General features: G+C 52.0%; 1 protein-coding gene across 1 annotated transcript in view; it reads right to left on the minus strand.

Moving 5' to 3' along the window:
* XXYLT1 (xyloside xylosyltransferase 1) overlaps positions 1-16,394 on the minus strand; it is a 203,852-nt gene that overhangs the window by 82,974 nt on the left and 104,484 nt on the right. Inside the window, exon 3 of the mRNA XM_075556234.1 lies at positions 8,108-8,240. Within this exon, the coding sequence (XP_075412349.1) occupies positions 8,108-8,240 (133 nt within the window). The remainder of the gene's footprint in view (positions 1-8,107; positions 8,241-16,394) is intronic.

The raw sequence follows: 16,394 nt of genomic DNA on the forward strand, positions 1-16,394 counted from the left end.
AAAACAGGACACCAGGGGTGTCTCAAGGGCCAGTGACAAGTGGCTCGTGTCAAGAATGGACCCACTGTACGGACAGGAGGCAAGGGGTTCCTGAAATAAGCCAGCCTGCTGCGATCAGGTAGCAGAGAGTCAGGGGACTGAGCATCCGTTTCACTTAGTCACCTATGGAAATGCAGCTGACGCCTGAACCCCATTCCCAAGGTGGACCTGGAGCCCTATTGAAATTCCCCTCACACAGTGCTGGTCATGCTCAATTCAGTCCTTTCCACACACTGCTTGTCATAGAAGGTCCCTCCCACGCATGTGCCACTGTGATTCCACCAAGCTTGCGTGTGTGTGTGTGTGTGTGTGTGTGTGTGTGTGTGTGTGTCCTCCAAAGGTGCTTACAGATATGTCTTTTTGGCCGCCTGGTTGCGAATAAGGTTCTTTTGATAGGATTTTTATTTGGCAATAAAAAAACAGTTAGCAGCAAAGCCAAAGAGGCCTGCCTTTGTCTGCTTGACTGGTCCTCAGTGGATGCACCTGCCTGGGTCCACCCCCCTATGGAAGGATCGGGACTCAGCGCCTGGAGGAACGAGGGGGCTCTAGTTGCTCTCCTGGGCACAGACAGGTCCTCGGCAGACCCTGCTGAGTGAGCGCTCTGGTTCCCCTCCCCTCCGCCCCCCCCCCCCAGAGCTGGATCTCCAGCACAGGATGCCCTTCAAAGGAGCAGAGGGTGACCCACTCTGAAAACAGAGGTTCACGCTGAGGACTAGCCGGCCGCCTGGTGCAGTCTGCAGTTCCTGTGACAAGTGCTCACTGTGGCTGTGCCGGGGGGGGAGCCCCAAACAGCGATCCTAGTGTGATCCGGATCCTGTATGTCCCGAACTGACCTATTATCCACACGCCTCCCTCGTGGTACAAACTCGCTGACAGTGGGGACCAGATGTTTTACGGCTTGTCTTTAAAAGGAAAAAAATTAAATGAAAGCAAATTTGAGATGAGCACTAATTGTGGGACATGATGTCTTCCTGGACGGTGGGCCAACATGCTGCCAAGAAAGCTCCTCTGATTAAAGGTCTGCTCTTTCCTGCGGGTCTGGGCAGCCTGTTCCCACCGCACCTGTGGTCACAGGGTCAGCAGGAACCGAGGGCCAGCCTGAAGGCTCATTTAATCAGCAGACATCTAAGTGCCTGGCCCTCCATTCGCTTGTCCTCACCTCACTCGTCCCTCCAAGAGACACCCAGTTCTATGTGGTGGGCGGGGGTGCAGGGGGGGGGGGCGCGGAAGGGGAAGAGTTAGCCCTGGAGGGAGAGGGATTGGATTGGATGCTCTGAAACAAAATGTGTATGAGTTGTTGAAGGGAAAACTCATGATGTGCTCTGTCAACCTTCACCTTCACAATGAAACCTTGAACATAAAAGGGGGGTGGGGGTGGAGAACTGAAGTGAGCCAGGTTTCCAGAGAAGAAAGGCCCCTCCCATTGATGTCCCACCAGGACCTCACCTCTCAGCCTGAGCCCTCGGGTCTCGGCAGCCTCCCTGCCCCAGGGCCTTGGGTGGCATCCCAGCGTGAGGGAGGGGCACACTCACAGGAACACAGCCCAAGGGCTCTTCAGTACACAGCCTTTTCATTTTTTGTCAAAATCCTGGACATGTTTATTAAACAACCCTATAAAACTGGGAAGTGGTTGTTTCTCATTTCTGAAGGGGGTATTTCCATCTCTACCCCCGTGCCTGCACAGAATTCTGCACGTTTCGGTCCACACACTTCAACAAAAAGAGTCTGAGGGGGCAAGACCAGGGCTGGAGGTGGATGGGTGGATGGGGTCAAGCTTCCCAATGAAATTCTTGTAGGACAGCCCATTGTAATGGCGACGGCTTCCTGGTCATCTTGAGAGCTTTTCTCAAAGGACACAAGACAATCATGGGGAATTATTATGAAGAAATAATAAGAACATGGAAAACTCCGCTGCTTAGGGAAAAAAGGCCAGGAAAGTTGTGGTGTGGCATCTTTTTCCACCAATGACAACGCCCCGGCCTTTTCCTGTGTAACTCCATCTTATCACCGGTGCCACTGAAAAGGACCCACGGCACACATGTCTCCCTCCACCCCAGGGGCCGCCTCGCCCTACCCCACCTCCTGGTTCCCACCACATTGGCCAGGCACTGGGGTGGCGGCACATCCAGTCCTCTGGTTCCCGGAACTGACGGAGCACTACTGGCCTTTTAACCTTTCACACTTCCAAAAGGTGGCACACGTTTCTCTCCTCTCCTGAGACTTAGCTCTTCATGGAAACTGACCGGCTCCATCTTGGTTAACTTTTTTGGAAAACACACGGGCAGAGGCTAAGAAGTTCCTTCTCAGGAGTCCGGGGAGCAGGTGCTCGAGTCCCTTTCATCTTCCAGGCCTCGGTTCACTCATCCTGAGTGATGGCAGGAGCAGGGCTGGCTCGTGAAGCAGCGCCTTGTGCTCAGAGACCAGTGGACCTGAAAGAATGCCCGTGGAAAGCCCTCCAGCCGTGACGGTTACAGTAACATCATTGCCAACCACACCGACCCTACAGGATGCACACTACTACATTTGTAGACCTACTCTGGAAAATAGGATGCTGTTAGCAGAGGTTACTTCTGCAGCGTGAGGAGAGTCAGAAACATCCTCTGTGCCACTGAGGGGGTGGAGGGGGACATATGCGCACTCAGGGGCTGGCTAGGAAGCAGGAGGCAGGCTCTTGGTGTGAGCCCCGGGAAGGGGCGCCTGCCTCGGGCACTGGCAGGTTGGCTCTGGCCTCCCCTGTTCTCCTTCCTCCGAGACACCCATGGTCCAACAATCTTCCTGTGCATGTTTTCCTCCCCTCATTGATCTCTCTGTCTCCAATTCAGTGCTTTATTAAAATCCATCTCCCTGCAACATTGCAATTTTCTGCATGTATACTATCAACTCCTGCTGTGTACTTTGGATCCTCTGAGGCATATCGTGCAAGTATACAAGGTGGTGGGACAGGTACTAGATGGTGATGGTGTTTCCTCAGGAAACAGAGGGAAGGGGAGAGAGTGTCAACTCCGCTAGCTCCGAGGAGCATGGGAAAGACAGTACCCAGTCCTTTGGACTCCCTTAATGGGAGGCAAGTATGCCCATATATGGTAAGAATTTCCAAGATAGGAAAAGGGCTTAAATGCTCAGAAATTTAAAAAAAATTTTTAATCACCCTCATTACACTGCAAGTAGGAGCATCCGCGGTGCCCTGGTGGCGTGGTGGACCGCACTCAGGGCCCTGACCACAAAGATAGCTGTTCACAACCAGCCCCGCAGCTCAGCGCTCCCTGGGAGAAAGGCGAGGCTTTGCGCTTCCTTGCAGATCTGCAGCTGCAGAAACCCACAGCGGCAGTTCTACCCCGTCCTCTAGCATCCGTCACTGAGTCGACATGGACTGGGTGGCAATGCGTCTTCCTGGGAGCATGTACTCTACGTGTAAGAAAAGCGTGGCTTGGAGGTTAGGTGCTTCCTGGGGGACCCAGGGCTCCAGAGTGGGAGAGCTGGGAATATGGATAATGGCCATCACCACCACCACAGCCGCCTGCCCTGCTCCCTGCCGGGCAATATAAACAGATCATGCAATTCCCTCACCCCGTCGGCTCGGCCAAATAGTGTCATCATCTCCGTGTGTCAGCTAAAAATAATAACAATAAAATGAAGCTCAGAGAGGTCAAGAAGCTGGCCCAAGGTCACACAGCCCAGGTCAATCAATGTCAAACCACATCCTCTCTTCCCACCTTTGTCTCCTCACTTCCTTTCGACTCTCCCCCTCTGGCCCGTCCCTGGCTCTAGGAAGTGGGAAAAGGCAGCCTGCAGATAAGCTGGAAATTTTCACTCCACGCAGCTGGCAGGAGGCTAGCCCAAATACCGTCCATAAAAAAAAAAAAAAAAAGAAACAAAAAAACAAGTGACCTAAGAAGGTGAAAGAGTGGACACTATTAAAACACTACAAAAGCAAATTCTTGCCAGTGGTGTGTTATCAGCAGCTGACAGGATGAGGGTGCTGCTTCCACCACACAGTGGCCCTGAGCTCAAAACAGCACACAGCCTGTGGGCCCATGAGAGATCCAACAGGAAGCCCCCAGCCCTCACCGACAAAGCCCCCATTTAACTGCTCCTCAGGCAGCCAGCTCTGGCCCAAGCCAAGGGTGGGCGCACACGTGCGCGTGCACAGAATGAGAAAGATTAAGGGGAGGGGAGAGAGGAATGACTCCTTTCACACCCCAAACTCTCGTGTATATTATTTCATTTGCATGGCCGAGTAAGCCTATGCTGGATCCAGATGCACCTGTACTAGCACCTGAAGAAGCTTCAGGTCAGAGAATCCAGTGACTTGCAAAGGGCCACCTGGGTCGCCAGTGGAAGGCCGGGTACAGAACCCCGACTTCTGCCTATAACCCATACGCTAAGCTCCACGTGTGTTCACGGGCCGCACATACAGAGGGCTCTGATACAGTCACGAGGAAACAAATTTAAAATGGCCTCCTGGGCTGAGATGTTTGCGGAAGATACAGATGTCTATTTACAAATGCCAGCCATTCCGTTTACAGAAAGGCACCAGCCCTCCACTCTTTTCGGCCACCTGCCCACCACCGAGGACCTGCCGGGGGTGGAGACCCCGATGCAGAGGCAGAGAGAGACCGAGGAGGGCGGGCAAGGTTCCAGCGGGGATGGTCACTGGGCCACAATGTCCTTTCCTTCAGGGAAAGGTCAGGTGACATGATGGCACTCGCCTGATGTCCTGTGAACCTGGCACCTTTCTCCAATGAGCGCTCAGTGTGATTACAGTGGGGGGAGGGTTACAAAAATGCTTGTCAAATGCTCAGTGGGGTGTTCTTCCCATTCAAGGCACACGAGACAGGGGAAACCGGCGTTACAATGGCTTACTATGTGCCCTTTCGAAGCGCAATGACTGTCAGACCAGGGATTATGAAAAACAGCCCAGCTGAGGAGCACCAAATTCACTCCTGCCTGGTGCACGTCCGGATCAAACAGAGCCCAGTTACCGAGTTACGTTTCACGGGTGTGCGGCTGCCGCCATTCGTTCCTCTGCTCATCCACGGCAGCAGACTCCACCTACCGTAAGACTGAACAGCCAAACACTCCCCAACCTCGTGGCCCACCACTTAGGAAGAGTTGGCAGGGGCTCCCCGACATGCTCTGGGGCAGGTGCCCATGTGGGGGGCCTTGACCACGTCCAAGAAGAAAGGGGCTGAGCACTACTCACAAGAAGGAGTCAGCTCTGAGGGCCCTTATTGGGCACCTGTTCTCCCTCTCCCTCCCCCCCCACACCCTCTTCTCTCCCTGCCCCGCGCCCCCTCCCCAACCCAAACTTTCTCCCTGAGGCGCAGGCTCCAAAGACGCAGGGAAACAAGGCCAGGCTTTCGGGCCACCAGCATCTCCACGCTTATTGTGGTCAGTGCAAGCGCCACGCTCTCCTGTCGCCGGCTGGCTCCAGTCAGCACCGCGCCATTCCCCAGCCCAGCAGGAGACTCCAAATATTAAAAGGCAATTACCCAGAGCCAGTAGGGCACATATTAGTAAAGGGCCTTCATTTACAGACTTAATTACCAGGCCTCTTTAAAAGCATTTCAGCTGGGAGGGGCAGGGAGGGCCATGCAGAGGCATTTGGCTTTCTGTTGAGGCAGCAAACGCTCCAATGCTCCAAACAGGGCCCTCTGTGGACTGGGCCGCCGGGCCGGGCTGGGGCCGGGGGCTGGGGCTCAGCTCTCTTGCAGGACTCACTAACAAGTCCACAGCTTGATTTCATTTGGAACTTAAAATCTTTCCAAGGTTTTTTCTGAGGTGGCCAGACAGTTCCATTGAGTTTCACTACCTATCAAGTACTTGCTCTATAGGAAATATAAATTCAAGCCAATATTGCTTACATGTCAGAGTTGAGCGGGTTCCCAGGGTTCCATTTGTATTATGCGACAAGATTCCTCACCAGGGCTTGCCAGCACCAGTGGTGCAACACATTTAATAACGAGCCTGGTTGAAACACCCCTGGGAGAACGGGCCTGTCAGCTCCAGAATGCTCCCTGCAGTGGACAGGCAGCGGGCTTCACACTGCTTCCTCCCGTGTGTGGCCCTGCTGAGACTTTGCATTGCCAACGCCAGATAAACCGAATCAGAACGGACACTTAAACAAAATCCCCAAGTGACTTATGGGCACTTAAAAATCAGCCGAGGAGGAGCTATTAAAGCCGTCTGGGGAGCTCGTTAAAATGCAGATTTCGATTGGGTATCTCTGGGGTAGAAATGCAAGTTCTAAGTACGTGTGGGTGTCCTCCCAAGGGTCCACACACCCCCACCCCCCATCTAACCAGAAGGAACCTGTTTGAAGCCTTGGCTCAGGGGAAGGCCAGGGAGGAAGTGGTGTCAGAAGAACCCGTGAGCTCACTGGGGAAGGGGGTTCGGGAGCTGTCGCTTCCATTCTCAGCTGGGGAAACCAAGGTCCCAAGGAGAGTGGCCGGCCCGGCTGGGATACAGGTGAGTGTACCCTCCACCTTCTTCCCTCGTTAAGTGCAGAATCACAAACCTGAGACACACCTTGATGGAGGTGATTCCCTTGTCAAATGACAGCTGTTTGTCCAAACCCTCTCTCCCGGCCGCCCTGTGCCACATGCCTGCGCATGGACGCACACACATGCCCGCAGGCACGCACACACAGACTGATGAGGCCCCTGTGACTTTGTGAGGCTTATGTAAGGCTCTCGGAGCTCTCGGGAATTTCCTGTTATGTGATCGCGGTCTCGCAAACAGCCACGACCAAGCTATACTGTCACTTCTCCTCCTTCCTCTCAGGGGAAATGCTTGCCCCTGAGTCACCAGCTGCCTGTGCCCTGCCGCGCTCCACAGCCTGGGCGCCGCTCCAAGGCCGTCCACAGGGAGCCACGAGGAGAACACAGCGCAGGGGACGGAGCATGTCCTCGGGACTATAAGCCAACAGGGGCAGCGCTGGCTCGGACCTGGAGGAGGAAGAGTCAGCAACTCGTGACTCTCTGAGACACAGAGCCAGGGGCTGCTTTGTAACCAGAGCCTGTAGGTGCTTCCGCCCTTGGTGTGTTTGAGTCACACGGTTCTAGTCCACGCAGGGGGCTGTAAAGGATATACAGCTGCCGGGTGAGAGGCATGGCAGTCACCTCGTGTTCTCCACCCCCACCCCACCCCAGGCAATGCCGCGCTGACCTTCGGGGCGCCCATGGGTGGGTGCAGCAGCATGCACTAGCTGTTTCCCCATGGCTGTCTACCGACAGTCAGCATGCTTTCCGGCTTTGGCTACCACACCAGTGCTGTTTCGCCGGTGTGGAGTTTCTCTCTGCCACACACTTGGCCTTGAAGCACTACCAGCAGGGAGAACGTGCTTCTTCACTGCATGGGGCAATGCCCCCCAGGGGTCCAGGGATGCCGTGTGGCCTCTCAGGAATCACCTCGCTCCTAGGAGGGGCTTGAACAAGTTCATGGGGAAATGGAACGAGGAGATCATGAACTTTCTTCACGCACGTGATGGCGTACCCCGGTAGAGATCAGGTGTCACTCTGGCGATTTGGAGGCCAGAGAAGCCTGGTTTATCACAAGGGTGGGTGGAAGCCAAGTCTCTATGCTGGTACTGCTGTGAGACAAAGCCCAAGATTCTTAAAATTCTGAACTTAACCAGAGCCAACAATGAGGCATTCCCAGGGGAGAAAAAAAAAATGAGACATTCCCAGAACACAAAAAAAGTCACAACATCCCCAAAGGTTGCATCCTTAGCTTGAGAGCACATCTGCCCTACTACTCTATTATTCCCGGCAATAAACACAAATGAGTTCCCAAGATATGCAAAAATGCTACCAGTCCTGCCCATGCCATCAGCCCTGCATGGCCCCGAGGAGGGCCAGAGTGGAACTGGTTTCCAGAAGACTGGCAGTGGCTGATCACCAAGTGGCTGCGCGAATTCCAGCTTCTAATGTTTGGGTGAGCGGCCCAGCACAGGAGTCGCTGTTTGCCCCACCCAAGGACTCCAGGAAAAGATGCCGAGCTGACTGCCTGGGTGCCGCAAGAGATGGAGGGGAGGGGCCTGCACATACCTGCACACAGTCCCACGTACCTGTACACCGGCTGCATCTCTCTGGCTATGCCAATGACGGCGCTTGGCAGGAAATTGTCGAACTCCTCAAACAACTCCCGGATGTTGGTCTTATACTTTAGGTCCAGGTCCAACTGAATGATCCGCAGGATCTCTGGAGGGAAGGAAAGGACAACAACCAGACTCAGACGTACATCCAGGCGGGCTTATCCCTGCACAGAGAATGAAGAGGAGGGTGCAGAAAGGGTATTGGCTGTCCCTGCTGTTTCTGCACGATGCCAAGTCATGGTGACCCATCATGGCTCCAGAGTTCTCATAAACAACTGCCCTGTGTGTTTCCTGCCAGTTGCCGTCATGAGTTTTATTTACAATGAGGTGACCGTGCATCCCAGTTTGTGCCTGGGATACTGGTGTGGAAAAACATCACATGAGAACCTTCCTTCAAACCCAAAGCTCCCATGTGTTCTTTCCAGGCACTGTTGGCAAGTGAGAAATACTGAGAAAAGAAAGAGGTTAAAAACAACACAGAGACAGCAAAGACGGGGGAAAGCATCACTCCCTTAGGTCTGAATAGTGCGCAGCCGACCAAGCTAGTGTGTGTCAAGCTAAGATGTGAACTCAGAGAAAGAGCTGGAAGGTAGCACCCAGGGCCACGTCTGACTCCAGAGTCTGAAATACAACCTGAGTCATAATGATCCAGTCTGCTTCTGATGCTGCCATATGATCCAGGGTGAGGAGAAAGGAGGGGTGTAGGTATTTGACAGGTGCGGAGGGAGGAATGAGCCAAATACACCCATTTACCCTTTTCCCCAGCCACACAGGGCTGAGCACCTTCAGTGTCCAGGCCAGGAGGCACCCCAGAGGCAGGCTGACCGGGGTCCTGCCTGGAAGGGGAAACACAAACCAGTGTGGGAGCAGGAGACGGAAGAGGGGCAGGGGAGCTCTGAAGACACGGGTGTGGAGCGAAATGATAAAGCACAAAGGATAAGAACTCGGTCTTACATAAGGATTGTAAAACACAACATCCAAGATCAGAGGAGGGAAAAGTATTAGAGCTTAAATGCTGAGCCTTCAGTCTGCAGAAAGCGATGGATAACAGCGAAGGCCCAGAATCCGTTTGTAGAGACCTCATAAGGAATGAGTCTCCACTGAAACCCCCTGGACCATTGACCAGGGATGGGAAAAGCCCTTCCCACAGAGTACACCAGAGTCAATTATGCAGATGAAGCTCGGTTAAAATTTTAACAGCTCATCATTTGTTTTCCCTTTTAACCCAATTCTTATTTTGTTCTACTTTTATTATTCTCTGCTTTCTTTCGGAATAATATTTTTTAAAGTAAGTAATGTCACTGAACAAATTGTATAGAAATTGTTCAATGAAAACCTAAGTGGCTGTACCAACCTTTACTGAAAATGTAATCATCTTTTATTTAAAAAGAAGAACTTGATCTTCAGGAGAAGGCCTGCCCGGGGAATCAGAAAACACACACTGAGCCCCCCTGTGCTGGTGACTTACTCTGGGGCCCTCTGGAAGTGAGCTGCCGACTCGGCCCTGCTTGCTTCCTCTCAGGCAGGTGTGCTGCGGAAGCTGGGGTAGGCTGGCGAGTGGGCTGTGCAGGTGGAGGAGGGCTTTGAGGAAAAGGGAGACTTGGGCTAGGCTTTGAAGTGTGGGCAGGAAAGGAGTGTGAGAGGCAGCGCTGAGCCAGAGCCAGACCAGCCCCCCTCCAGACACCAGGCACAGGGCTCTGGGCTGCAGGCCTGTGTGACAGCCCCAAGGGCAGGGCCAGGCCACTAGGCTGCCACCCACACATGGAACAACCAGCACCCAGCAAGGTCTGTGGAATGCAATAGCGAGTCTCCAAATTTGTTTATCAAGAAATCACAGCTCCTAAGTCAAGAAAAACGAATCCATTTGTTCCTTTTTCTGTTTTCCTTTGTGACACAGAAACAAAGCACCAGCTGATGTGCTTGCTACATGAGGTTTCAGGGTGCATAAAGATCCAACTGCTCAGGCCAAAAGGCAGTGAGAGGGCCCCAGAGTGGCTTCCATGGCCTGTGCTGGGGGAGGGACAGGGAACAGGTCCACGCAGTTGCACATAAACGCTATGGCCCACACCATGACTTGCCTAATGAGTGAAATGACTGCTTCCTAGACCTAAAATCAGCAACCTAGAGAATCAGGAAGGTTGGCCCCAGGGATGCTGGGGAAGCCGCCGCCAGCCTCCTGGAACCCTGACTTAAACTGAGGAGTGGAGAACAGAGGCAGACCACAGGGCTGGGGCTTGGTGGTGGCCACAGACAGACACGGTGACCCAGGAAAGAAAGTCTAGGATTGAAAGTTGCTGCCCTGGAGAGGTCTGGATGGGAGCTACACAGTCCACACTCTTGCGCCCCAAGCCAGACCCCCATATTCAGGCTCAGGCAGCGCTCACCCAAAGTGGAGCTAAGCCTCCCAACGCAGGGACAGGCAAGCACCACCATTTAAAGCCAAGAGCCATGTCCTGGCAGGTCTGCTGAGAAAGGAGGGTGGCGGTCAGGGACTTTGGCCCACAGATGGGGAGGCCTGGGTGGAACAAATGTGAGCCATTCGTGCTAACTGCTAACCCAAAGGTCAGAAGGTCCAGCTTACTCGCAGCACCTCAGAAGAAAGGTCTGGCAATCTACTTCCCACAACCCAGCCACTAAAAACCTGGTGGAGCACAATGTACTCTGACACACAGTCGGCAATCGTGACACCATGACAACTGGGATTTTTCCTGTTTGGGGTGGGGAAGGTAGAGGAGGAGGAGGGGGCAGCCTCAAGTTTGCATGCTGGGAGCTTTGTGACATTCCAAGGGCTATGATGTCACAGCTGCAGAGACTACCTCCAATCACCTCCATGATGCTCACAGAAAACTAAAACCAAACTCACTGCCGAGTCGATCCTGACTCTTGGCGACCCTATAGGACAGGGTAGAACTGCCCCCTGTGGGTTCCTGGGTCCATCTCTGGAGCCCCAACCTCCCACATTCAGTCTCAGGCAGCGTAACTCTTTATGAGAGTAGAAAGCCTCATTTTTCTCCCATCTCACATAGAAGCACTTAAAAATTTTTTGAAATGAATTTTTGAAATGAATTTATTTTTTACATTTTATTAGGGGTGAAATGAATTTTAAGTGTCCAGCCAGAATGGGGCCGATAGTTGGTTTCTAATTTCCAGCACTGCCCCACAATGGCCCAAAGTCACGCGGCAAGGAAGCGTTGGAGCCTGGACCGTTTGAACTTTGGCTCAAAAGGCCAGCAAGCTCGAGACGCGCTCCAGAGAGGGAGACTTGGCTCCAGGAGCAGAGAGGAGGGCCAAAGACCCTGAGAGAGGAAGAGAATGCCGGAGCAGAACAATCCAAAACAAAATCACCAAACTCTGCCACGGAGGTGCTGTCGACTCATGGCAACCCACAGGGCAGGGCGGAATGGCACCGGTGAGTTTCCGAGACTGTAACTCTTTCCGGGAGCAGAAGGCCCCGCCTTTCTTCCATGGAGCGGCTGGTGGTTTCAAACTGCTGACCTTGTGATCGGCAGTCCAATGTGCAATCACAACAAGGCCATAGAGCTGGCCATAGAGATCTTAAGAAAATGATCGTTTCATTTCAGTATTAAAGGAGCTCCCGAGACAGGCCAGGATCAGGCTTTTCCTTGATTTGTAAAAGGTCCTGCCCCCTGGAGACTGCTTTTACTTCTACAAGTAAATTCTAAGGACCCATCAAGGTCGCTGGCATTTCCAAGTCCACAGTGAAGAGGCTGATGCTCAAAGCAGGAAGTCTGGGGACAAAGAAAAAGAGAACACCAAGTATATGAGTGTGTGTGTGTGTGTGTGTGTGCGTGCGTGCGTGCGTGTGTGTGTGTGTGTGTGTAAAATACACATATATGCAAGGAAGTGGGCAGGCAGCGGTGGAAGTGGGAACAGCAGTCTCCACGCTCATAGCTCTTTCTAGGATAGCACAGATGGCAGGAGAAGTCATTCAATTGGTCAGTTTTTCTCCACTGAAAGTGACTACGCGATGTTTCCGCTCTGGTCTTCCAAGGTTATCCAATGCCACAATATTCTGCAGAAGCCTCCCACTGCCTCCTGCCCTGGCCTGTAGGCTCTGGCAAGTATCATGGCTTCTTAATCAGTGATGGCTGCGGTGTGAGTCCAGGTTGACTGGAGAAACCAATATAAAAACACTCATATATGTGTAAGAGAAAAGCTTTATATCCATTAGCAATTGTATATTAAGAAAGCATCCCAGGAGGAAGGGGGAATCCATCGCAATGATTCACACACACACACACACACACACACACACACACACACACACACCCCTCCAGGAGGAGGAACAACAGAAATCATGGGGAAGGGACACAATAGTTGTTAGTGTAAGATATGAAAATGATAATAATTTATAATTTATTCAGGGGTCATGGGGGGGGGCAAAGAGGAACTGATACCAAGGGCTCAATAGAAAGTAAATGTCTAGAAAAGAATGATGGCAACATAAGTACAAATATGTTTGATACAACTGATATATGAATTGTTGTAAAAGTTGTAAGACCTCCCAATAAAATGATCGTTTGATATACCAAAAAATCCCAGCCCAGTCCAGATCAAATCCATAAGTCCAATACTTGTCTATGAATCCCTCTTCAGACTCACGCAGTACATGCAATGATGCAAAATGCAGGAAGATTACAGGCCAGTGGGGGCCAAGTCTTGTGGATCCAATAGCGGTGTAAGCATTTCCAGGGCCCTCACAGGTCTCAGTGTGGCTCCACATGGCTTGTCAACAGGAAGGTGAAGCAGAGAGAGAACGTGTGTGGCCGGCCTCCAGGGAGAAGGAGAGGATGTTCCCAGAATCCTCATGAGAAGGCCACGCCCACAAGGAGGCATCATCAGGCTGTAACCTGATCGATGAACAGACTAGACTCCACCCCTACACTTATTTATCAAGCTGACATGAAGTTATATAAGTACCACAGCTGCTGTCAGTGCACCGTCACCTGTCACCTCACTTACCAGAGAGAGGATTCCTCGAAGACAGGAATATGTAGGGAAGGCAGGGTGCATCAGGTATGTTCTGAAAAGACTCTGCTCCTTCATTCTGATGGGGTCTTCAACAAAGCCAAACCCATTGCCAGGGTCATGCCAACTCATGGAGATCTGTTGCAGATCAGACCTCTGAGGAGGGGGTTTTGCTTGTTGTAATCTTTAGAGAAGCAGTTTGCCAGGCCTTTCTTCTGTGGGGCTAATGAGTAGGTTCAAACCACTAACTGTAATAGCCTAAAGCAGTGGTTCTCAACCTTCCTAATGCTGCAACCCTTTAAAACAGCTCCTTGCATTGTGTTGACACGCCCCACCATAAAATTATTTTTTATTAAATACTTTTATTGGGGGCTCTTACATTTCTTATCACAATCCATACATTCATCCATTGTGTCAAGCACATATGTACATTTGTTGCCATCATTATTCTCAAAACATTTGCTTTCTACTTGAGCCCTTAATACATAAAATTATTTTTGTTACTACTTCATAACTGTAATTTTGCTACTGGTCTGACTCGGATGACCCCTGTTAAAGGGTCATTCAACCCCCAAAGGGGTTGCAACCCACAGGTTGAGACTCGCTGGCCTAATGCAAACGGCTTGTGCCGCCCAAGCTCTGTGGCAGAGCCCTGGCTTTGTCTTAATCCATCCCACCAAGAGCCTGAGCACCATCACTGCCCCTGAGGGAGTGGGGAGTGAACCAGGCAGCCCAGAGAGAGAGGACTTTCAAGTGCTTTTGGATTATTTACTGACGCACCCGGCAGGGAGCAGCTTCCTAGATGCTGCTGGCGCTTCCTTTGACTTCAACACTGGTAACCTGGCTCGAGGGAGAGGCAGCAGCTGCTGCATAAGCCCCGCCCCTGGACGCCTGCTTGGAAGGATGCCCTTAGTGGTCACCTTTCAGGCTGGGCCACATCCATCCACTGCAGGCTACACTGACATGCAGGCATCTATCCAGTTTGCTATCTTGATGCAATTATAAAATAAGGTGCTCACCTGTCAGTGTCACTGCTGAAAAGAGGAACATCCTTACCAGGAATGCGGACGTTCACTGGGATGAGATTGCTTTTAAAAAAAACCTGTTCCTCTGGCTGCTGGTCCTGGTGTAGCATCTTTATCTGGGGACCACATCTAGAAGGCAGCAGAATGCAATTCTGAGGGCCAGGCTAAGAATGGAATAAGACAGACATGCGGAAGTGACAACCACAGAGATGGCTCAGAGAAGACGCTGCCTGGATGACAGCAGGATGGTCACGGAAATTTCAGGAAGAAGTAAATGACTTGTCAGGTAAGCTAAGTGATAAAGCTGAACCCAAACTCAAGACTTTGGACTCTGTAGCTAATGCTCACCTGCTGACCAACACCCCTCTACAATGATTAACGACTCAACTCCTGACTGCTTCAAAGCCACCAGAAGCACCCTGAAGACATGTCGGACCATCTACTTCCAAAAGGCCATAGCCATGGAAAACCCTGTGGAGCACAAGTGTGCTCTGACACACATGGGGTCTCTGTGAGTCAGCATCGCCTCGACAGTAAGCCACCGGTCCTCCTTCCAACTTCAACACGGGCCTAGAGAGCACCCAACACTATGCCACAGCCCAGAGCCACACGCAGGACCAAGTGGACACCGACAGCACTAGCTGATGGGTTGTCTACACGTTGTTGTTATTGGTCGCCATCAAGTCAATTCCAACTTACACTACCCCCTAAAAATATAAACCTGCGGACTGGTAAGTAGTAGTTAAAAGGGGAGAGAGAGAGAGAGAGAGAGAGAGAGAGAGAGAGAGAGAGAGAGAGAGAGAGAGAGAGAGAGAGACTGACCCCCATCATTCATCCACACAGCGTGTAGCTTAGCTTTAGCAACGAGAACATTGCTCCCATATTCTCACACTAACACGAAGCAAGGACTTTCAGAAGACACACAAAACCAAACAGATCTCTACGGTCTCCTAAAACCACACCAGGGCTGTGCTGAATTTTCAGGAACCAGACAGCCTTCAGGACACGGACTCCCTGTGGAAACTCGGGTTCAGGAATGACCATGAGGCTGGAATAACCCACAATAGCCAAGAGTAAAAAACCTGCTCGTGCACCCCACTTCCCCTTCCCACTCGACTGCTCCACCTGCTCCTTCCTGGAAAAGCATTTACTACTGTTTCCAATGGGTTGGTCTTCCAACCAGCTCCCTTGTACTGAACACATTTTCTCATATGTTTGTTAGATTGTTTTGTTTTGTTTTGTTTCACAAAAGCAAGAAGTGGAGCCACGGTGTGCATGTGGCCCATAATCTTCGCAGGTGGAGGGAAATACACACCCATGCGTCAGGAGAGGTCTCGTGTGGGCACCGCTGTCTGGGGAACACACTTGAACTGAGCCTTTGGCTGCCGGCTGACCAGACTTCCTGGTAGATGCAGCAGACCCACCTCATGGGACGGCAGGTGGACTTTTAAACACTGGCATGAGAGCAGGCAGGCTGACCTAGGCTACTTGAGACAGAGGGTAGGTCAGGGGCCCTGGCTGAAGCTCTCAAGCAAAGAGTAATGATTGGCCACTGGACAGGAGCCACTGAGACGTGGGGGTGAGACGCTGTAAGGCTAGGGATGCTGTCTGGTCTGGGCTTCAAGGCAGTTTGCTGTACTGTGATGGCTTGTGTGTTGCTGAGATCCTGGAAGTCATGTCACTGGTGGTTCAAATAACAGCAGGGTCACTCAAAGTGAACAGGTTTCCGCAGAGCTTCCAGACGAAGAAGAGGAAATAAAGGAGGGCCTTGCTGCCCCCTTCAGAGGGAGTTACCACTGAAAACTTTGTGTACAACTTCGAAACTCCACGGGGCAGAGTTAGAAATCTGTCATGGGAGGCAGGGAGACCTGCTCGCCCTCACTGTCTCACTGCCCAGTTTCTGCTACAGAGATGGTGTCCTCATTGGGCCAAACAAGCTGGGAGATGCAGGTCAAGGTCTTCAGTGGTGGAAGTGTGCAGCTTTCAAGACCATGACGTGGCCATGACCATCACGGCCCTGGACAGCACCGAAGCCCACAGGAGCAGAGGGGACAATGCCAGTTCCCAGCCATGAGGTTTCCACAGGCTGCCAGGAAATCAAGTGGCACAACAGACCAGGCAAGTCTCTGCAAAAGATCCCCTCCCTGGGTGTTAAAAAGCAGGGGTCACTTTGAAGACTAAAGGGCGCCTGACCCAGGCCACAGTATTTTCCATCACCTCATACACATTGGAAACCTGGGCGATGA

This window comes from Tenrec ecaudatus, chromosome 8 (genome assembly GCF_050624435.1).
Source record: "Tenrec ecaudatus isolate mTenEca1 chromosome 8, mTenEca1.hap1, whole genome shotgun sequence".
In the NCBI taxonomy this organism is placed as follows: Eukaryota; Metazoa; Chordata; class Mammalia; order Afrosoricida; family Tenrecidae; genus Tenrec; species Tenrec ecaudatus.